General features: G+C 37.1%; 1 protein-coding gene across 4 annotated transcripts in view; it reads right to left on the reverse strand.

The window, feature by feature from the left end:
• Window positions 1-1,534: 1,534 nt before the first annotated feature.
• cep131 (centrosomal protein 131) overlaps window positions 1,535-23,163 on the reverse strand; it is a 28,285-nt gene continuing 6,656 nt past the window's right edge. Inside the window, exons 7-27 of one of the 4 annotated variants that reach the window (XM_079850617.1) lie at window positions 22,939-23,115; window positions 22,671-22,788; window positions 21,210-21,326; window positions 20,965-21,118; window positions 20,729-20,826; window positions 20,459-20,638; window positions 19,661-19,852; window positions 19,439-19,576; window positions 19,152-19,277; window positions 16,128-16,244; window positions 15,713-15,742; window positions 13,730-13,832; window positions 13,012-13,213; window positions 11,977-12,084; window positions 11,034-11,151; window positions 10,398-10,472; window positions 9,039-9,181; window positions 8,251-8,428; window positions 4,914-5,110; window positions 4,711-4,771; window positions 1,535-4,602 (exon numbers count right to left, since the gene is read on the reverse strand). In XM_079850617.1, coding sequence (XP_079706743.1) covers window positions 4,531-4,602; window positions 4,711-4,771; window positions 4,914-5,110; window positions 8,251-8,428; window positions 9,039-9,181; window positions 10,398-10,472; window positions 11,034-11,151; window positions 11,977-12,084; window positions 13,012-13,213; window positions 13,730-13,832; window positions 15,713-15,742; window positions 16,128-16,244; window positions 19,152-19,277; window positions 19,439-19,576; window positions 19,661-19,852; window positions 20,459-20,638; window positions 20,729-20,826; window positions 20,965-21,118; window positions 21,210-21,326; window positions 22,671-22,788; window positions 22,939-23,115 — 2,704 coding nt within the window. In that variant the 3' untranslated portion in view covers window positions 1,535-4,530. The remainder of the gene's footprint in view (window positions 4,603-4,710; window positions 4,772-4,913; window positions 5,111-8,250; window positions 8,429-9,038; window positions 9,182-10,397; window positions 10,473-11,033; window positions 11,152-11,976; window positions 12,085-13,011; window positions 13,214-13,729; window positions 13,833-15,712; window positions 15,743-16,127; window positions 16,245-19,151; window positions 19,278-19,438; window positions 19,577-19,660; window positions 19,853-20,458; window positions 20,639-20,728; window positions 20,827-20,964; window positions 21,119-21,209; window positions 21,327-22,670; window positions 22,789-22,938; window positions 23,116-23,163) is intronic. The other 3 variants (XM_079850618.1, XM_079850619.1, XM_079850620.1) reach the window with 3 other exon arrangements.

The following is a 23,163-nucleotide window of genomic DNA, read 5'->3' on the forward strand; positions in this document are numbered from 1 at the left end:
TGTTATAACTTCTGCACACATTAACTGATCTTGATGAAACTTCAGCAGTGTGTTCGTGGTAAGAGGCCGATCAGATGGATGTAACTATTGTGAGTCAAAGTTATAGCGCCACCAACTGGTAGCAGGAAGTGTGTAACTTTCAAAATGCTTTTGACAAAAGTGGGGGGGTTAGTTTTACAAACAGTTACAAAAATCAGTAAGTATATTGGTCTCATCGAGCCGGACAACTTTCTACTTTACAGTCATTAGCTCCGAGCAACAGGAAGTCAGACATTTTGGTTTGAATGTGGATTTTTTGGATATTTCAGACTCCTCCTATGTGGTTTATTTTATTCACACCAAACTTTTTCAACATGATGAAAATACATTAAAGATGCTAAATTGTGAACGGATATTAAACATCTCAAACGGTTTTGCTATAGTGAGGGATTCAAGTAATGTCCAAAAAGGAAACACTAAAAGCCTCATATCTTCTAAAAATGTAATTATACACCATTTATTTCTATATAAAAGTATGCAAATATCCCAACTAAACCCATTTTATTCTTATTTTAAAAAGAATTGTATTCAAATTTTATTCTAAGTTTAAAAACAGTAATAGTAAAAAAAAATCAAGTCATACATAGGGCTATACTGCCCTCTTGTGTTCAAAATCAGGTAGGCCTATTGTATCTATATAAAAATATACTAGGTATGTGACGGTGAGAATATTTTACCACCGGTTAATCGACGTGTGACACCGCAGGGGGCTTTTGAATCACTAACTTAAAAACGAAAGTAAAATATGTTCGTCTGCACAGACATTGATAATGGTGCGGAGTAGAGCGAGCGTTTTCAATGAATTCCTATGGAAGTAGGAATGAAGTAAAAAACGTTGACTGTTCTGCTTGTTCCTCCCGTGGACGCGCAGTCGCGCACCGTTATGAATGCCCGTCCAGCCGTGAGCATTTTAGTTTAATTTTAAAATTAGCGCCTTTCGGGGGGCGGATTGCTTGAATTTATTTTACAAAAGCACAGTATTGTGTTTTATTGCGAGTGTACACAAATATAAGTTAACACTTTGCATTTTGAATAATGTCCTGTATGAAAATAATGACGGAGTATATTTTTATGTGTCCACTGTTCAATCGCGCCCGGCTTTCAATGACCTGAACTTTCATGAGGTCATGAAACCGCATGCACATTATAGACAAGAAAAATGATGACTAATATTTAGTCAACTATCAGAAGTGCAGAACAGTAGAAAAAGGACTTTTATGAGCAATTAAAGTAGGTTAGTTTGGAAGTTCATTCCACCAATCATTGAGGAACAATTTGAATCCAGAGTTTCACACGGAACTAGCTTTAAATGTGAAGAAAAGAGCTGGTTGAAAGAGGACAATTTCTGCAGGGGATAAAAACCAAGCAAAAAGCACCAGATCTGAATGCTCAGGGAGTGGACTGTGGAGAACGGGAGTGATTATGTAATTGCTGGCTTTTGCCAGAGGGAGAAAAAAAGGAAAAAAAAAAAAAAGAAGTCAAACAAACTAATTTTCAAGATTTATTTTCATACTGACAAAATTCGTTACTTCACTATACGAAAAAAAAAAAACAGCTATTAAACTCAATGATCAAAATACAGCATGTGTGTAAAGAAATCAAATTAAGAGCTACATGTTAAAGGGCACATTTAATTTATTTAAAAGCTCAGACATGCAAAAACAAACATTTTAAAAACACAGAGGGAGAGTAGTTTGAAGGCGAAATGATCCAGACATTATTTAAGATAATAAAAGTAGTGTTTTTTCAGACCAGTTACAAAAGGCCAGGAAAATGGCGACCGGCGCTTGGCTATTAAACACTACACACAAAAGAATGGTTCATTGGCACGAGTGGGACTGACACGCACTCGCCATGCCAACCACGCTGCCATTCAAAGGCAGAAAGTCAGCCAAGGACCTGCATCTGCTGCCAATCTGCATCTGACCTTCACCAAATGCATCTGAAACATTCTCAGAATGTTTTAACGCTTTGAACCTCACACTAGGGTTCGAATAAATTGCATCCAACTGACTTTGGATACACACATTTAAGTGTGATGTCAACAGGTGACTCATGAAATTATGCCTCAGAGAAATCTCAGTATTTACGCTTAAACCACATGATAGAGCCTCCTGTATTCTGCAATGGGTCTGCAGTTTAAGCTTACTCTGGCGTTCCCTCTCTGTCCTCAAATGAGACACCTGATCCACTCATTAGAGAACAGGAATGAGGCACTTTTCACTCTGACCTTTTCGATGTGGTTCCGTTCACTAAACAGCTCACAAATCAGTAAGAATCTGATATACAAAATCCATCAAACAATGGTACAAGAAAGCATTGTCTAACATTGGACAGGAAGTTACGGCTCGCACGTGTAGTTCAACTTTTGATAAGCAATTTAATTTGCCATATAAATCAACTTCTCTGACAAGGGTTGTGTTTTGTAGATAAAGAGAAGTTTTTAAATAGAAGTTCTCTTTTGAATACAAAACCTAAAGTTGCCCAAACGGGATAAACATCTGGGTCAAACATTCCCAAGATAATAGGCCAAACATTCAATGATTTTCTGGACTGTGCCATTTTTATTGGCTCTAAATGTTTTAGATAAGTGGCTACTAATAAAACCAAAAGGAAGGGACCTTGTAGAAAGAAACAATGAAGACTTGTGGTAGTTTTGAAGCACCACCCCCCAACCTGCCACCTTAACTCCTGCTGAATTGCATTAATCTCTGTTCCTCTCTTGGATCGACCGCTTGGTACACATTGCAGGGAGAGAAAGTGATTGGAGGATTGGCATTTAGTTGTGCTTGAAACCACAGAATAAATAACATGCATGCTATGTCTCTCCGATCAATATTACAGTACATTAGTGGAAGAACAACACTCCTGTAAATTAAAAACAAAATCATTTCCTGGTTTTCCACGACTGTGGGAACCCTGTATGTTGATTCAGGAACATCCTTCTTGGCAAATCACAGTCATCTTGTCCCATGACGTTCTGTAGAACCCAGCTCTGCTATCCCAAATAATACTCTTAATTTTCTATCCATCTGATATTTTTATCTACCCAACTTTCTACATCCATCTCAACTCAACCTCATCCAGGTCTCTCACTTCAGTATGTGCAAAATGACTGCATATATACGTTCCGTGAGAGCCGCTAAATCTACTGTCAGTCCCTATCAATCTAAAGAGACACTCCACACTTAACTTCTCCACCTTACTGCTTTACTGTCAACAAACCTTCGAAAATCTCTATCGCATAGCTGTGCTGCCATCATTCACTGACATCCGAACCAGAACTGGGCTTCACTGAGGGCTCTGTGCGAGCATGTTTGGGTGTCCTGGGGGCTTCTGGGAAATCTCCTGTAATTTAGAGATAGCCTTGAGGGGGATCAGGACAAAAGGCATCTGTATGCAACACACAAAAGGCAGGGGAGTGGGGATGTTTGTGTCAGTGGGGGGATAGGCCACTCCTCTTTAATGTGAAGAGTTAACTTCTCTGCTCAGTATCAAAGCCTTTGCTCTTCCCACTTCTCCTGTCCACTGTAATCTCCACCCATTCCAGTGCTGGAGAGAGACGGGAAGAGGGTATGAAGTAACAGAAACATCTGGAACAGTTTACTGTGAATGCCTTTGTGCCCAGCAAAAGGGGCTTTTCCACTTCTTGGGTAATCTCACAAACGCATACAGATTTTACCCTCAAATCAAAATAATAAATGCTAGAAAAGCTTATTTTTAGGACCATTTTGCAGTGACAATTTCCATGACAATCAATGACATTTTGCCACAATGTGAACCGTCATTATTGTTTTACTTTTGAGGGTTTTGCAATTCCCATTAATCTCGATAGTGATTCTCATCAGATTTCCATTTTTACTATATTATTATAAAATGACTATAATAAAAGCATAAATTAAAGTTAAAATAAAATAAAAATACCATGTTGTATAAATACTTTACAACTTAAATAATATATTATTGTTTTGAAACTTTTTTTTGTTGCTTAATGAGGCACATTTTTTTATGAAAATAAAGAAATTTTTCATTTATATATTTTGATTCTGAGGTGAAATATGCATGAGTTTATGAGGTGAGGCTTTGTAAGATTCAACAACATAATAGATCTAAACTCTAGTGAGAAAATGTTTTTTTTTTTTTTTTTTCTGAGTTCATTTGTCTGGCTGTGTGAAAACAGTGGTTGAAAGGAATCTGTAATTTGGTCATATCCGTGCAAGAGAGACCCACAAAAGCCTCTCCTGGAATCCCGGAGAAGATTAAATTCCTCTCTTATTTCTTGCCTTGTTCCCATGGGAATGCCAAAGGCCGCCTTTCTGGATGAAAAATCTGGTGGAACTAAAATGTCCACCTAGAATCCATCAGTTCATCCAAACAAGCAAAATAAATAAAACAAATAAAGAGAGGTGGATGTTTCTTTGTGCAGGAGGACGGTATAACAGAAGGGACGGGGTTATGGTGGTGGGAGGGGTCAATGCCCTAACTTGTCAATCATTTCCCTAACAGCTGTTTTCTCTGCTGTTCCAACAAAGACTCAAGATGATCTGCTCTCTTCACCGCAGCCTAAAAGACAGAGGAAAAGACAAGTTAGTTGTGAATCAAAATGTATGCACAACAAGCATTGCATTTACTGCAAGGCAAATATATTGAATCAAATGTGTTGCGATCTACCTCATGCTGCTTCCGCAAGTTATTAACAGTCTCTTCCTTCTTCAAAATAGCTGACTTTACTCTATTAAAGGAAGAAAGAACCATTTTTATTGTGGATGAGACCAGAACCTTAATTCAAACATAGTAAAACACCTCATCTGAAGGTTTAAAGCTAATCATATCAATGACATGGCACTAAAGGAAAAATACTCTTTGCCTCTGACCTCTGATGCACTTCCGCAAGCTCCTCTTCTTTCTCTCTGCTCACTCGCTCCACCTCTAAGCGGAGTCGTGCTTTGGCTTCAGAGATTTCCATCTTCATCCTCCTATTCTCTTCCTCTGTTTCTACAAGGCGCTCAGCAAACTCTTGTCTGATCACTTCTGCTAGGCTGCGGCGCTCATCTGACAACTTATCACGGGCCTGTAGCCATTTCATGAAAAGAGACAGAGGCAAAGCATGAGGACAGTAGTTGATTGAAAACCCAGCTATACAAAATCACAACACTTACTGATGCTTAGAATTCCAAGACATTTAATTCCAAAATAAATAAATATGCAAATAAAACAGTTTAAAAGTATTAAAATAGGCTTAAATTATAATATAAATTATAATGTTGGGGTCAAAAAATGACTCTTCTTGGCAAAAAAGACATTTCTTGGCAGTTCTGTGACATTCTCCGCTGTAGTTAAAGAGTGAAGCAACTGGCCTTGTGTGTCATGTGCAAACTCTAATCCTGGACATCTTATATAACCACAATTGGTTATATATTTTCAGTCGTTTCACACACATGCATTTACAGTTAGGTGTAACATTAAATAGAAAGTGTCAAAGGTCAACCAGTTTATCACATTTTTAGAGAAACAAGTAGCCTAGCTTTTTACCTGAATGATCACTGAATCCGTCTGAGGACTTCCTGTCTTACTAAACAAGTTATTATTTTTATAAAGTCCAACTCAAAAATATATCATTTTTGAATATATCATACCATCTATATATCATATCATATACTATATATCATACCAACTCATCAATATATCAGGGGCCAAGCCCCTGAATCAACTCAAAATGAATAATTTTTATATGCACCACATGTCTTATTTATTGAGTCACTTCTCAGATAGACACCATGTCTGGAACTGAAACATCTTTTGCACCACTTCTGGTGGTGTAAGGAATCTGTATGGAACATGAATCAGTCTGTGTCTGTGGCTCAGCCCCCAATGAGGGTATGATTAAAAAAAAGGTAACACTTTAGTTTAGGTTCTAATGCTCACTATTAACTAGTTTCATTAACATGCAGATGGCAGGGTTTTATCATCACTGAGGTCCCGAATGTGAGGTAGGCTAGTTATGAGGGTTCGGGGGCTCCCCCGAGAAAATTTTGATTTCTCTGATCTACATGTGCATTTTAAGATGTTTTGAAGGCCAAAAAAGTTTGATAACAATAGCTTTAAAACCATGTCACGCAGCTGATTCTTTTTCTCTCCTCATCAGCATCACACTCATTTTCTCTTTGTTTTTCTCTTGCTCTGTCTCTTCCTCTCCTAAAGCTGAGCTTTGACTGATATAGGCTTTTCATTTTTGTCTGTCAGTGAAGAAAGTAAACATAAGTAAACTTTTTTATTTCTCTGATATGTGCATTTCAAGACGTTTGAAGGCCAAAAAAAGGATAAGAAATAGTTTTAAAACCATGTCAGCGGGCAGTAGATTATTTGTCAATACCTGCTCTCACTTTTTATCCATCACTCTTTCTTTTTCTCTCAGTCTCCTCATCTTGCCCTGTCTCTTCCCCTCCTAAAGCTGAACTTTTTTAATTTACTGAAGGCTCCAAATTGTATTATATTAATTCTCAACATGTACACATTCATTATTAATCTTGTGCCTAACATGATGAAAACGGCTTTGTTAATGTTTCTTGTCCCCTCACAATGACAGTAAACTAATTATTACATTACATAGGCCTATTTTCAGTTCAAAATGGCGAAATTAGACAAAAGTATATTCGTTTGCCTGATTATTTTTGTCATTCATTTCAAATTTATGACCTAAAAAAAAACTGTCAAATATGAAATGTTTAGTTTAGCTACTTGCATCTTATCTTGCACTTGACCCTAAACTGAAGCATCAGTCGCTCTGCTAAAATTCGCGCTCAGCAGCTTCTGTGAACATAAATCCCGCCTACTTTGATTTGATTGGTCATCTCAAATATTCTGACATTGATGAGCAGTGACAGACCAATGAGGCTCAGATGAACACACACACACACACACACCCTGTCCTTTGTTTCTGACGTGCGCTCTGCTCGGCACCGCTGCGGATTGAAGATGAAGAACGCGCTGAATCTGATTATAACAAGACTGAAGCGAACACTATTTCAGATTGCCCGTCGGGCAGGCCGGTTATGCATTTTGGTAGCCCAACTGGAAAACACAATAGCCCCGGGACGTCGGGCTAGCGATTTTGCGAGCCCTGTGCTGGAAAGATTTCCATGACAGAAAATGACGTCATAGGGTGCAATCGAATCGGCTTGAGCCACGTAATCAGAGGAAACAAGATTGTTTGTTCCTAGCCTTTACAGTTCAAAAGTTATTACCATAAACATGAGTGAAACTTTGGACAGTTGGTGGCGCTAGAGGGATTGAGTTAGAGACAACAAATTTGCTATGGTGACTGTTCAGACTGTCCTCTATCAGTGTGCCAAATTTCATAACATTCCCGCAAGCAGTTCTATGGGCTGCCATAGACTTGGAAGAATAATAGGAACGCCAACAATTTCAAGAGGTGCATATGCACTTTCAGTGCTTGGCCCCTAATAACTGAGAATTGTTACAGTGTTGTGTATTTAGAGCTTGTGAAACGTAGTGCTTTAACACTAGCACTTTAGGTGCGCTCTCGAGTTCGATTGACGTCAGGGTTCGTTTGTTTGGATGATGTGAGCGGTGTTTTCTGAACTTGGGTGCAAACCGTACCTGCATAAAAAGGTTGGTGTGGGGTACGGTTCATGTGATCTCCGGTAGGGTTCGCTGCTGATATGAACACCATCGTACTAAATCGTAGAAGTAAACCGCCATTGATGACATATTCAATAAAACTGTGTGAAGCAGAGAGAATCTATCTCATTTCTGCTCGCCTTTTGCAGAAATGGACTCCCGTGTTCTTTAGAACATTTGCAGTACATTCGTGGCAGATAGACGCAAGTGGCGTTATGTGAAAACAAAACCAGAGGTAGAAATACCAAAATATAAAAGAGTTGTGAGCAACACAATACATTTTTAAACTCGGGTTCGGACCAGGCAATCGAACCAAGTGTGAAAGCACCCTTAAATCTGTCTGATTACCCAATACAGTGGAATTAGAAGTACTGACTGGTTTTGTTTAGTATAAAGTTAGGACCAACTATCATTAATAAAATGTTAGGGAGCCGGAATCGTTGTGTGAAAATGGAATTCTTATGATTCCCATCTCTACCAAGAAATCTACAATGGAGTCTGTAGATTTATAAGTCACCTATTAACTATGAGCAAGGACAAACAAGGCAGCGTCCCCGTGACGGCGGTTACCTGGGTGAGGTCGCTTATCTCTTGCTCTCGTTGTCGTAACAGTGACTGCAGTCGGAGGAGCTCTGCCTCCATCTCACTGTGTTTCTCTCTCATCTCTTGCTGTTTCTGCAGTGCCGCCCGCTCCGAACGCTCCAGATCTCTGATCTCGGCCTCGTATTTCTCCCTCACGCGCTTTATCCTGCACACGACATACACATTTACATTCAGGTTGTAAAAACCACAGTTCTTCTGCCATATATGTTAAATGGATGGGCTTCAGTGACTTAAATGTAAATGGCCACATATCCTAAATTCAAACTATCCAGGAAGAGCCTAAATATGTGGCCCACAAGGATATTGTTTTATTCAAAACCCTGCTGAAAAAAAAAAAAAAAAAAAAAAAATCAGCATAAGAGCTAAAATGTAATTTTTTTTTTCAAATTTGAAATTTGAATTACACACATAGTATAGTATATATACTATACATACATATGCATTATATATATATATATATATATATATATATATATATATATATATATATATATATATATATATATATATATATATATATATATATATATAATTTTTATTTTTATTTTTTTATTTAAACTCATGATGAACAGTATGGCTTCACTGGTCTACCAGCAAGTTACTGCTCAGCAGGGAAATTTGTAGCAAATACCAAGTCTTACCACCAGTGGAAATAAACTGATGTAGAATTGCATGTGAGCAAAACTGTAACATCCTGTGCTATCTAGCTCTCCACAGACACACAAGTTCACATAAACAGGAAGGTGGAAACACACCGGTTGTCAGCCGCTCTCTCACACTCCTCTCTTGACCCTCTGGTCTCCTCCTCTAGTCTCTGAATGGCCAGCTCAATCTCTTTGTCTCTCCCTCGGCGCACTTCCTCTTTAAGCTCCCTCTCTCTGCTCAGCAGCCACGCTTCCTGTGAGAGGAAACACCATGTTTTGAGAGGACCTTAAAGACTTTGTAACCTTACACACACTTATAATTGTCAAACTTTTTTGACTTTGTTAATACAGAGATGGTATGGTTGGTATCAGGGGTGGGTAAACACACTAAACCTGAAAACTTACATCATAGAAAACTACTCCGTTATCACCTTTAATTCTTGGGACAGGTGGATTATTACTAACCTCGACCAGTCCAAATAGCCTATTAGTGGTACACAGAGGTTAGCCAATCAGGTAATTTGCATTTGCTATGAAATTCTGACTGGTTTAGAGCAAAAAAGCTTAATGCACAAAAGAGATATTTGGAATCGGTCATTTTTTTTATGTTTTTGAAATAAGTCTCTTATGTTCACCAAGTCTGCACTTATTTGAAAAAAAATTTTTGCTTTACATTGTATTTAAATTACTCCAGTCTTTAGTGTCACATTATCTTTCAGAAATCATTCTAATATGCTGATTTGCCACTCAAGAAACATTTAATATTTTTTATTATCAATGTTGAAAACAATTGTGCTGCATAATATTTTGTGGATACATAATTCTCAGGATTTTTTGATGAATAACGTATAAAGTTAAGAACAAAGAATAGAACAACATTTATTTGAAACAGAAATATTTTGTAACAATAAATGTCTTCACTATCACTTTTGATCAGTTGAAAGAATCCTTGCTGAATAAAAGTATAATTTTAAAAACATATATACTGCCCCCAAATTGTTGAAACGTAGTGAAAAATGAATTGATTAGCATTGATGATAAAACTCAAAGCCAAGAAAATTCCGTATATAGTACTTTCTTGTTGAATAATAATGAAAATAAAATAACTAAATGTAATCATAACAACTGTTAGTGAAGTGTAAATCTGAGAGTCTTGGAAAGAAGATATTAGTGTGGACTCTATGATGATGTAATTTCCAACTCCCAGTTAACCGCCAGTGTACTGAGAATCCATCCTATATCTTAGTCGATCACTCAAGCTTTATGTGAGATCACCTGACATTAATCATGAGAAAATAAAATTGATAAGCACTGTAGATGTACATTTAGGCACAACTATAACATATGCATATGTTCTAAACATATGCATACATGCATACAATTGCGTCTTACTCTGTAAACATGTAAATAAGTGTAGTACAAGATAAAATATATAAACTAATTTCAAAACATGTAGACATAAACACTTACCTCTTTTTTCATATAATTTTCTTCCCATGTCTGTTTCTCAATTTCGAGCCTTTCCTTCAGGGCCTTAACTTCAACCTAATGGAAAATACAGACAAAAACACAATTAAAAGAACCAAAAGAATGAGACCCAACATTCTATATTGCCACAAAAATGTGCTTTCTAGTGACCTCTGCAAATATTGCACCACCAAATACAAGACAGGTAATTTGAGTTCTGGTCTGAAAGTCTCAGGCAAAAAAACAGACTACAGGTTAGACAAGGAATGATGTACGGAGGGCAGGAGATGAGTGCTGCGCAGAATGACATCTTTAATCAAAAGACATTTCCTGAGAATGTTAAAAACGTATCAATAATACTTGGTATCAATTCAATTATACTGAAAGTTGCATTTACTGCTGGCTTCCTTTGTTCATTGTTCTTACGTTTTTTTGGTACTACTCACATGAAAGTATCAGTTATACACACAGAACTGTAACCAAAGCATGTGGCTGGTTGCAGAATCTGATGTTACAATTTCTGATTGCTAAACATCTCATTGTGTTCGATGCAGTTAAGAAGAGGCAGAGTCAAATGATGTTGAATACTTGAATACATAACAGTTTGTGTGGACTAACATGACTAGATGTGAGTGTTACCTGGTGACGTCTCTCCTGCTCATCTCTGCTCTTCTCCAGTTCTTCTCTTAACGCTCTTCCTGCCAATGAGCTGTTGTCTTCCAAATGCTTCCTTAAGTCTTCCAGCTCAGCATGCTGCCTATATCACACACACACACACACACACATTCACATTTAGTTTCAACGAAACTTGAATGTTTCATCTCGTCCCTCTCTTTTGGAAAGCAACTGTAAAAAAAAAAAAAAAAAAAAAATGGTAACACTTTACTTAAAGCCTTTATTTATAATGCATTATAAAGATATTCATAATAAACATTATATAATAATGCATTATATCTTTTCATAAATAATTGTAACCAAAGTTAAAATGCATTATATTATTTGCAGATCCCTTGTTGCATCTGAAATTTGTTGTTTGCCATGTGTTTTAATGCTTTACACTTTATAAAGGTGTGTTCAGTGAATAGACAAGTATTACAATGTATTATAATTTAATTATATATACGGTAAATGGTTATGATTGTAACTGGTTACAATTATTCATGAGACCATACAATGCAACATAAGGCATAATTAATGCATTCAAATACTTTTAGAATGCATGATATATAAAGGTTTTATCAGTATGTAATATACTTTTATTTTGTTTCATGTAAAATATCTTATAGCTATTACTCCATTGGATTTTTTCTTGTTTTAAGCATTAATCAGAAAAAAAATTGTGATTTTTATTAAAAAGGAAAAATAAACTTACAAGACTCAAGATGCATTCTCTGAAAATAATTTCAATTTTTTTTTGTTGATATTTTTACTTGAACAAAAATTAACCATCCCAACAAGGAAAAGTATTGAGGTTTCTTAGTGTAATTATTTATGACAATTCCTAGATAGCAACTTTTGGCAATGGTTCAGCCAGATAAGCAGGGTCCTGGTCCTGTGACCTTAAACATCCTTTAAACCTGACCTGGCTCCCAGCTGTGTGATTCGCTCTTTCTCCTCGGACACTTCCTTATACAGGCGCCTCCTCTGCTGCTGCAGTGCGTTCTCCTCTTCCTGCAGCTGTTTCTCAAACCTGACACACAAACACACATTCATTTACTCAGTTGTGTTCTCATAATTCAATGCAGGTGAAATTAAGACTTCATCTTTGTTTTACGTATACACAAGGATCTGAGGGATGAAATTACTGCCCTTGTGAGAATATGTAATCATGTCATCAATAAAAAAGTAACTTTAATCTGATTATTTTAAAAATGTAATATAATCTAATTGTAAGTATGTATATCTCGTTTATATATTATAATCAGATAAATGCAGCCTTGGTGATCTTACCAACCCCAAACTTTTGAACGCTATCCAAAACTGTATTTCAGTCTGATCTTCACACAAAGCTATCATGTGGCTTCAGCATCATATGGGTCACGTTTATGGTCCTTTTATTGTATTTATGTCTTTTTAGGAGCTTGACCGATGTGGTAATTATGAACTGTTGTTGTAGAGAAAGAGCTGCATGAGGAGTGTATGACAGAAGTTTGTGTGTGAAATAAAATGATCTTTGTAGCAAATTATGGTTCACAGATATAAACCAAAGGTTATTGGTAATTTAAAAAAGAGATAAGGCCTTTGACGTTCTACTTCAACATCCTGTTTTAACAGGAAATACATAAACACAGGAAAGAAAACTACAATTTCACAGAACAGCAGAGTTAGTCTGAAATAATTATAATTAGCTTTATATAAAAACAGCAGACTCTATATTCTTTATTCTTATAACTACTGTAAGTAAATGTGTGTGTGTGTGTGTGTGTGTGTGTTTTCAAAGGCTGTATTTAGCTTTGAGATCACGTCTAGCCAGTTTCCTCTGTCGCACTTTCCAGGCCAGTTTGAGTGTGTTTGTGTTTTCTAACATCTGTGAACACATCGTCTTGGCTGCCCATCTCTGTCACTGGTTTGATCTCTGATGAACAGATGTGCACTGGACACATGTGAGTGTGTGTACCTTTGCTTAGCCAGTTCTCTCTCTCTCTGGCACTGTTCATCTCTTTCTCTCTCCAACTGCTGTCGTAACTCCTCGCTCTGCCTGACGTAGCGCTGAGCGGCCCTCTCGTCTGCCTGAAGAAGCTCTGCCTCGTGAAGAACTCTCAGTTTCTTCAGCTCCTGCTTGTGTTTGGAGATCAGCTTCTGAATCTCTGGCTCCAGACCTGGAAGAGACAGTTTTCAAACATAATAAAGAACTAACATAAATATTTGCAGTATAGCATTCAAATAGTCATGGGAGTTCCAACAGAATTTAAAGGAGGAAAAGAATAAAACACACTATTTGCTGATGCAATTAGGTATTAGCATGCCTAAGACTTTTGCACAGTACTGTATATACACACTGTATATATTAAAATCAAAACAGGTGTCAGATGAGTGATGTGCAGTTTGACCAGCTTGAAAGTCCTTGGGGCATATTCTCATTATTATGTAAGCAATTAAAAACCAGTTTGCTCAGTCTCCAGGTTACGCACAAAGGTAATTATACAATGTGAATACATTTTTCACAGGTGTGTCATATATCAGCTATTTTATTTATGTCTTTAGGGCACAGAGACAAATCATAAACGTGACACATTTTGGCAGAACCATGCAGACTGGGCTGAAATGGATACTGTTGAAGCATCTGGTGATGTGGCACTGGTACAAACAGATACTTGTTGTCGAACTCTGCTGACCTTTCACAGTGATCTCCTTGATCTTTTTGGTCTTCTCATCGATCCATTTCTCCCGGCGGATCTTTTCTGTGGCACTCATTAACTCTTTTAGCTTCTTAATCTCCTGTGTGGAGGAAGAGAGGGATAGAAGGATGGTTAAACAGAAAGAGAAAACATCACCAGCACCAGAAAGAGCGCAAATGAATGGGAAAGACTGCTACATCTTGAGACAGGCTCTTAAAATAACTATTTTAACTTGACACGGTGCATTAATAACACGATGCTGAGTGATTAACTCCCGCCAAGCCAGTCACGATGAAAAATAAAATAGTCTGCGCGCTTATTACGATGACTACGGTAATCTGAGCTTTGAGGCCTTTTCCTTTTATCAAGTCTTCAGCAATACTCGATTTTCAATCAAATAACACCAAAGCCTGTCATTTTCTTCTTACTGACCCCAAACTTTTGAACAGTAGTGTACAGTAGATCTAAATATATATTGTCATACACAGAACATCCTGACATCCACTTTAGCCCTGCATTTATAAAAGTTCATGAGAGAAGTAGAGATGACTGATTTGTTAATTGTTTAAATGTTCTTTGTGAACTGGATCAATTGAGTCAATAAAAAGACCCACAAAGAATAATTAGCTCATGAATCGGACATCACTACTTTTCTCATTGATGTGCAAAGGTGACCATAGCCGATTTTTGAAGATTTCAGTTTATTACAACTTTTTTTTTTTTCGTTTTCTCACCCAAAGATATTGTATGACTTCAGAAGTCTTGAAATATTGCCATATGGATCACTTTTAGAATGCTTTTGTCTTTTTAAAAGCTCCATTCCATATTCACTGTAACTGCATTAAAGAGAGTGACCAGCACATTATTCATAATTTCTTCTTTTAGTGGTCCATTGGGAAAAAAGAATCTCATACAAGTTTGGAACAACATGACGGTGAGTAATTGATAACACAGAATACTCGTTTATTGGATGAAAACTAAAATGATAAATATGGGGATGTTCTCATTTACTACTGCATTTAAAAAGAAACTAAACAACTGAAGTCACTGAATAGGTTTATTCATCAACCATTGGCTGGTTGCATACACCGCTTAGACCGATTGTACATGTAAATCAACTCATTTTCCTCTTTAAGACTGGTCATAACTTCATAAAGTCATTTACATTGGCCTAATTTGAATCTGATTTAAATTAGACAGATTTCCCTTGGCTAACTGCTAGTTGGTCAGACTAGTTCTTAAGGCACAGTCTTCACATGATGGTTGTTTTTATACAACAGGCCACACATGTTACAGTTTTTATAATGTTAGAATTTGTTCTGTGCATCTTTCCATGTTGTTAGGGATTCACTAGAGCAATCAGTGGAACAGAATGATGAATAATGAGTGAATGGAACATGAAAATAAAAGTATTAAACTTCTGTAATTAATGAATTACATTAAATGTGCACTCAACATTACATCTTTACGGTACATATTTATTTTATCTTTTTTTTTCTGTTTGGCTATTTCTGTATTTTGTTTATGAATGCATGACAGATCAATATAACAAGTGCCAAAGCAATGGAAACTCACTGGAATATTGATATTATCACACACCAAATTAGCATACTGAATCGAAACTCATCTTATTCAGCAAATATTTAACCATTTATGTGCAGCCACTTGCACTGCACAGTGATGTGTTTATTACAGACTGAAAACAAGACACATTGCAGAGGATTATGACAATGGCAAAGCAGCTCCAATTTAGCGTTTCTTTTATGCAAAATCAAAGCCTAAATCTGAAAATAAACACTGTAGGCTATGTTTGCTGCCTTACAAAAACTGCTGGTTCCTTGAAGTTTAAAAAAAGAATGCAAGGTTAATGGCTCCAAGCAAAATAAAGCTGTCTCTGTAAGTCAGCGTTGAGAGAAGAATAAAAGAATGGAAATGACAGAACAATGGAGTGATGAGGGTTAGAGAGAAAAACAGAGTTACCTCGCACATGGGACCCAGAATTTGCCACACCTACAGGCAGACGGAAGGACAGATAAAGAGAGAAACGCACAACAAATGCAGAAAGAGAAACAGTTAGCAGTGGTAAAAGCAACTGAGCAAGCGAACATGCATTTGATGGTGTGCACAAGTTAATACAAACATACTCAAGATTGTGTGCAGAAACACAGCTAATGACAGCAGCAGAGAAAACCACAAACCACAGTGAAAATAAGAAATGTAGAAACCAGTACACGTTTGAGATTGAGGCACTACAAGATACACTTGAACAGACATTTAAAGGTCGAGCGCTCCCTTGTGGCCAAAGCTGATGCAAAAACTGCTCAGACCCTGAGGCACCTCCTCTGCAGCAGGTCCTGATAGGATCACTGCACCACTTCATTAAAACTCAACTCACCAGCTCATGTTGCTCCTGCATCTGAGCGATCTTCTTAGTGTATTTCTGGTCCACCTGCTTGAGTTCTCCTACTACTTCCTCACACTTTTCACTCAGGGCCTTTTTATCATCAATCAGCTGAGAGAAAGAGAGAGAGAGAGACACACATTAATACAAGCACAACCTCATCTAGCAGTAAGACTAGAATGTCACAATAGTAAAACAGTGTTATTTTGTATTATATATTATTATATTATATATATAATATATATTATTACAATTTAAAATAAAAATTTGAATCAACTAAAGGCTATTTTATAATGTTACTGTGATGACAAAGTAATTTTTTCTACAGCATTACTGTTTCATGATCCTTCAGAAATCATTATGCTGAATCATCAATATGCTGATTTGCAGTTTAAGAAACATTCCACATCAATGTGGACCAGTTGTGTTGCTTAACCCTCTGGGGTCTAAGGTGTTTTTGGGGTCCTTGAGATGTTCTGACATGCCCTGACATTTTTGCTTTTTTCAGTTGCTTATAAACATATTAATGGCAAAAAAAAAATTACACACTATTTAGCACAAACAGGGCTACCATGAAATGTGAGCAACAAGAATGTACATGTCTGCATTTTTGAGAGAATAATGTTTATGCGTGGTTATTGAAAAAACTAAAAACTAAAGTTTCTGAAATAAGGCCATAAAACACATACTAAATATGTGCCAATAAGACTTTTGTCTAATGGATGTCATTAACTAGTGTTTTTTCTTCAAAATGAAGTGAAAATCACCCTGCCTTATCATTCACATAACACAATACATTGATTTGAATTTTGCAAAGCACTTTCTGTTTGGAAAGGCCATATGCGGAGTGGGCGTCAACGGTCATGCATATATAGTGGTTCACACCTGAGGAGACAATGGGGCCCGCATACTTAATTAGCCATTCATTCAGGTGAGTCACTGAGCCACAAGAATGCAAGAGCAACAGTTGGAAGCATCTCAATTCTTTTTTATTTTTCCACATATTGGGCTTGCAATTTGGCCTATAATATCCAAGGAAAACATGTCTAGTAATTGTGCAGTTAATTCTCATACTGTATTTTCAGTTTTGGAATATTTTTCCTCTCCCCAAATTTGTCAATAATAAAACACAATAAAAGTTATTTAAAGAAAAGGCTTATATTTACCTTTTAATAGTTTGTTTACATCTACCTTGTAAATATATTTTTTTATTAAAAAGGTTACAATTACAACAATTCAAGTGTAATCTTTCTTTGTAAAAACTAAAGTATACATTTTATCATACATATTTCAAAGTTAAGGATTTGATTGATTATTTGATAACTTTATTTTTGACAAAACATATTATATTTAACATAAGCAAATATTGGCAAACTTATTTGAAAGCTTATTTGAGGTGGCAGATATTTTACATTAAAAATGTATAATCTATCCAAAACTAATCAACGAAATGTTGTCTTTCATATGTCTGTAATATAGGTCTTTCATTTTTATTATAAGAAATATAAATGTTAATTTGCAGTTTAATACGTTGCTTATACAAATACATTTTATTTCAACATATTTTAGTCGATATTTACTGAGTGTAGCAATACAGTTTGCTAAAACCGAAACATTCATACACAAACAGAAACGCCTGACTGTAACGTTGTTTTTATGAAATATTAGGGCATATAAATGTTAATTTTCAGTTTAAAACGTTGCTTATACAAATAGCCTACATTTTATTTCAACATATTTCTGTCGATTTTTACTCAACTCAGTATAGCAATACAGTTTGCTAAAACATCATCATTCATTCACACACGCAATTTAAATTTAAACTGTCTTTTGCGAGCTGTGGTAAACAGCGCGCATCTCTGCCGTTCATTCATCAAAAACAGAAACCCAATTCACGTGAGAAGAAAAAAAAACTTACAGTATTCCTCAGCTCGCTCCTCGATATACCCGCACTTCTGAGGTACTTTTTTCATTATTGTTATTCCTCACAGCGCTGCGAGACGGTGTAAACAAGTAATGATCTGAATAAACTTGTGTTTCTCGAGCTGATATGGGGGCGTTCACAGGATTGCGCGGATTGCCTCATTCATTTGCGTTTGAATAGCGTGCGCTCTCCGTGGGCGGAGTCACATTACATTTGAATCAGTTGTAATGAGGTCGACTGGAATCGCTCTCTTTTAATACAGATTTCACAAGATGAGAATATTTGTTTTTTATATAAATTACTTCATTTAAGAGAAGAGAATTCAAGCTTCATGCCTGTATGTCTGTATGTCTGTTTGACTGAGTATTCGCTGAGTTATTGTTCATTTTCGGACGCGTTTCAGAATGGACTTAACTGAGAGATAGAAGGCAGAACTCACATCACGTTTATTTTTCTTTATTTGGCGAAAAGCACAACACTTTGTTTTTATTGTGAGTGTACACAAAAATAATACACACTTAACAGGATAGATTGATGTACAACACAAGCATATAAGATAAAAATTAATATTTTTATTTTATTATTTTTTTGCACTCATACGGAAAAAAACGAGCCTATCGCGCCGGCGCGATAGCCGACCTCAGGGGGTTAATATTTTTGGAAACTCAGGTCAAAATATTTCAGGATTCTTTGATGAATAGCTCCGATCTTTTGTGATGTTAGAAATGTCTTTACTATCATTTCTGAACAATTTAATGCACTCTTGTTGAATAAAAGTATTAATTTCTTTAAAAAATACCCTTAAACATTTGTAAATTTTTTTGAAATTATGACATGATTTTCATGACAACTAAACATCTGTTTTCTCCTGATCCCTGTAATCCATCCAAATAATTTATTCTAGATTTTGTTTGTTTGTTTTTGTAATTCTCACTATTCTCAATGATGAATTTTATTACTGTAAAACAATAATTAGGGAAGAGAAGTTTGTAAAGACAAATTTGATGATTGATGAAAGTTGCTGAATAGATGCTGTATAGAGGCTATTGTCTTGTCTTTAAATATCTTGGTGTCTCTATGCTTGAGATTAATACCTGGTCTATAAACGTCAGGTGTCTCTGTATCGTAGCTTCATACTGCTGTTTCTGTAACTGGGACGTATGATTGAGCTCTTTCTCGGTCTCCTTCACATGCCGGATCGTCAGCTCCCTCTGCTGGGCCTAAAGACACACATTCATATTTACAAATTAGTCTCAGGCAGCACTATTCACAGATCTGCGGTTGCATATTTCACGTAAACATTGGTGAAAGTCATCTGAGGTTATGCAGAGTATTCTGAAACATACAGATGATAATATATGCATATGTGTGTTTGTTTTACCAGCGCTGTTTGTAGCATATTGACGGTGCGTTTTTTCTCATCTAGCTCCAGTTTGAGTCTCATCATAGAGCCGGTGACCTCAGCAGCTGTGGCCGACGCTTGTTCCACAACTGCTAGATCTTCCTCTGACAACACCACCTACACACACACATATGAATATAAAATTCAGTGCTGATATAACATAAAACTTAATAACTTCATATAGTCAGTTCAAATGTTTACCTCTCGATGTGATCCAGAGGTGACCGAGCGTGGTCTCTCCTGCTCGGACTTCTCCATCTCATCGAGGAAGCTCATAATGCTCTGCAGTTTAGCTTCTGAAAGCAGAGCGCCCCCATCTGGAAGGACTGGAGTCTGACTCAGCTGCCTGTGCCGTTCCACGTTATCAGTCGTCAGGGAGTTGGCGTCTCCATCCTAAGAAGAAAATGTATGTGAAGGTTAGCCAATCATAAAAAGGTCATTTACATTGCTGTTCAAAAGTTTGTGGTCAATTAGATTTTTTTTTTTTTAAAGAAATGAAATCGTATTCAGCAATAATGCATTAAATTGATCAAAGGTACAGTAAAGACATTTATAATTTTACAAAATATTTATTTTTCAATAAATGCTGTTCTTTTCAACTTTCTATTCACCAAAGAATCCTAAAATATGTATCACAGTTTCCACAAAAATATTAAGCAGTCCAACTAATAAGAATAATAATAAATGTTTTTGAGCAACAAATCAGCATTTCAGAATGATTTCTGAAGGATCATGTGACACTGAAGACTGGAGTAATAATGCTGAAAATTCAGCTTTGCCGTCAAAGGAATAAGTTATATTCTAATATATATTAAAATATAATAAAAAGTTGTAATAATATTTCACAATATTAGTTTTACTGTATTTTTAATCAAATAAATGCAGCCTTGGTGAGCTTAATAAACTTCTTTCAAAAACATTAAAAATAAACCTTACCACCCTCAAAATTTTGAACAGTAGTGTATATACAGAACTGAAGATAGGAAAGTGTCAATCCACCTTGTCAATCCACGCATACTTGTCCTTCCTGTAGCTCTTGGGCTCTGACAGTCTCTCTGGCTCCTCTTCTAAGAGCTTCAGTGTGTCTAGCAGGTCATTCAGAGTGGTTTTTGACTGCGTCCTGCTCGATGGTGCGCCCTGCCGCTGGTCCTCCATGCTCACAGACCTCTGGAGGATCTCCTTAGGGCATGAAGCAATGTGATAAGCAAAAGCTTTAAAATAAAAATTCACAGCTGGTGAAAATAGGGCCAGTTTGTTGTAAGTGGTTACCTGTGAACACTGAGATCCTCTGCACACAGAACCAACAGGTGACGCGGCCCTCAAATTCGTCACATCATCCAGATCAGGCACCACATTTACATTAGAATCTGAAGAATAAATGGCAAAGTTTGTGACTACTTAAGAGTGATTTATGTGACCACATGAAATTCACCCACAAAGTATAAAAGGACACAGAATAAGGTAGAGGAAATCGAGTTTGATCAGAGACCCAGAGTAGTGCACACCTGTGTTCATAGCCTTGACGTCAGTGGGAGAAGTGGGTGAACTCTTGGTGAGTTTTTTACGGCCCACTTTCCCAGCATGTCTTATTGCCTCTACCTCCTCCTCTGCGATCTGTTGTACCTCTGCAGCACGTTGGGCTCTTTTCTGCTGAAGCTCCTGTTTGGATGCGCAAATGATGCAATAATATGTCAGAAAACAATGAAAGTAGCCAACACAAACTACAATAGCATTGCAAACTACACTCTACCTGTATGGCGGTATGCCGAGCCAGACGAGCTTTCTCCTCCCTGATGCGTTTTCGATCATCTTCTTTCTTCTTCAATGACTCAGTGGTTTTTTCCTCCTCTGCTCTTTGCTCCCTCTCCTAGGGAAAATACACAGAATTACGAAATAGGCTAGATACCATCAAAGTGAAAGTGATGTGTAGCCAAGTATGGTGTCCCATTCTCGGAATCTGTTCTCAGCATTTCACCCATACAAGTTCACACACACCGTGGCGTGAACACACATTTTTTACTGCAGTGCCCGGGGAGCAATAGACCTATCCGTAAGCCCCCCCTCGAACGCAGATGAGCCAATGGCAGTTAAGTATCAATTGCACGGGGACCGGAACTCGGACATCTTTAGGTTTCAGCGCCATAGAGAAACATTGGAAGATCCGAAGCTCTCATCGATTTTATGGTGTTTATGTTACAAAAATGGTAAAACTATGTGCCTGGGGTACTTTTAACACCGATTCCAGGTATCCCGAGAGGATGGGCATGGGTATTCATCTATTGAATCACCGTAATGTGCGGGCGTTCACCAGCGCGTTTCAAAAGTGTGATAAGATTTGCGTGAATGGACCAATTATCAGCGCAATACGAATGAAGCCCGGTTGATTCATAATATCAATAAATGTGAGTGCAGTAACCTGGTTCCCTAAGGATTCAACCCCAATCCCAATGAAGACAAAAACGTTCATTTTCTGGTTGTCATACTCTCATTAAGCTATAAGTAAAGTTAGTGAGTCCATGCTAACGTACAAACCTAAATAGCTAACTGTTCTCACATCATGTACAGTTTAGGTCAAAAACACCCAATGGCTCAAAAGAGAGCCATCTGCGAACTTGACGACCGTAACATGAGGCTTCTCCCGCTTGCATTGTGATCTGTAAACCCTCGCTACCAAATTAATCGTGTTACGTACCATATTTATTTTGAAATCTTTTATATATCCCTCCATGGCATATTTAAGTCCCACTTGAATGCTCCTAGACAAGAGGTGGTCCTTCTGTGTCCAAAATTTATCAAAAGCATCTTTTGACAAGGTTTTCACACGGACAGCTGTCATTGTAAGGTAGTTAGCAACTCTGTTTGTTTGTCCGAGACAGCAACAATAACTAAGGGGGGCGGGGCTTACCGGTCAATTGGGGTTTAGGTGCTTTGCTCAAGGGCACCTCAGTTGTGGGTAATGAGGGTGGAAGAGAGTGGTCATCTTAAAGACATTTTCTAAATGTCTATGTAACATCTAAGAGACATATTGCAGATGAGCAAACACTCTAAAAAATGTATCTTGCAGATGTAAATGCAGACATCAAATAGACGTCTCTGTGATGTACATGTGCTATCAGGGATATAATATACTATACTATAATATAATACAATACAATACAATAAAATATAATAATTCAAGGTATTATAAACCTTCTTGGGTGAAATACATTACCTTCTTTTTAGATGTGAGGAGGTGTTTGATTGTATTCTCATTGGCTCTCTTTCTGTTGGCATGGCGACGATACCAACGCTGGATGATAATAGCAGCATGGTTCACCTGCTGAATATACCTGTAATTTTTTTTAAATGTGTTTAACCATGTACAAACAAAAGCCATTTTTGAAAAGTCTGAAATGTCTAAAGGCCAATCAAACATTTATACAGAGATGATTACGTAAAACTCAAGTGCAAACATATGAGGGCTGGAAAACACTGCTGACCTTTCGGCCTCCTCCTCGGTCACCTCTCGTCTGCGTGGCTGACCTGGGCTTCGGGGACTACGGGGGGCGTTGTTGTTGGAGCTCGATGACGCAGAAGAGAAATTCTTCTGAGACTTAGTAAGAGAACCACTCACATCCAGAGTCGAATCATCATTTACGGTGGCTTTGATTATGTTACTGTTAAAACAGAAAGAGGGAGAAAACTGTAAATGTGTAAGCCTGGAA

This window comes from Squalius cephalus (assembly GCF_949319135.1).
Source record: "Squalius cephalus genome assembly, chromosome: 19".
Taxonomy (NCBI): Eukaryota; Metazoa; Chordata; class Actinopteri; order Cypriniformes; family Leuciscidae; genus Squalius; species Squalius cephalus.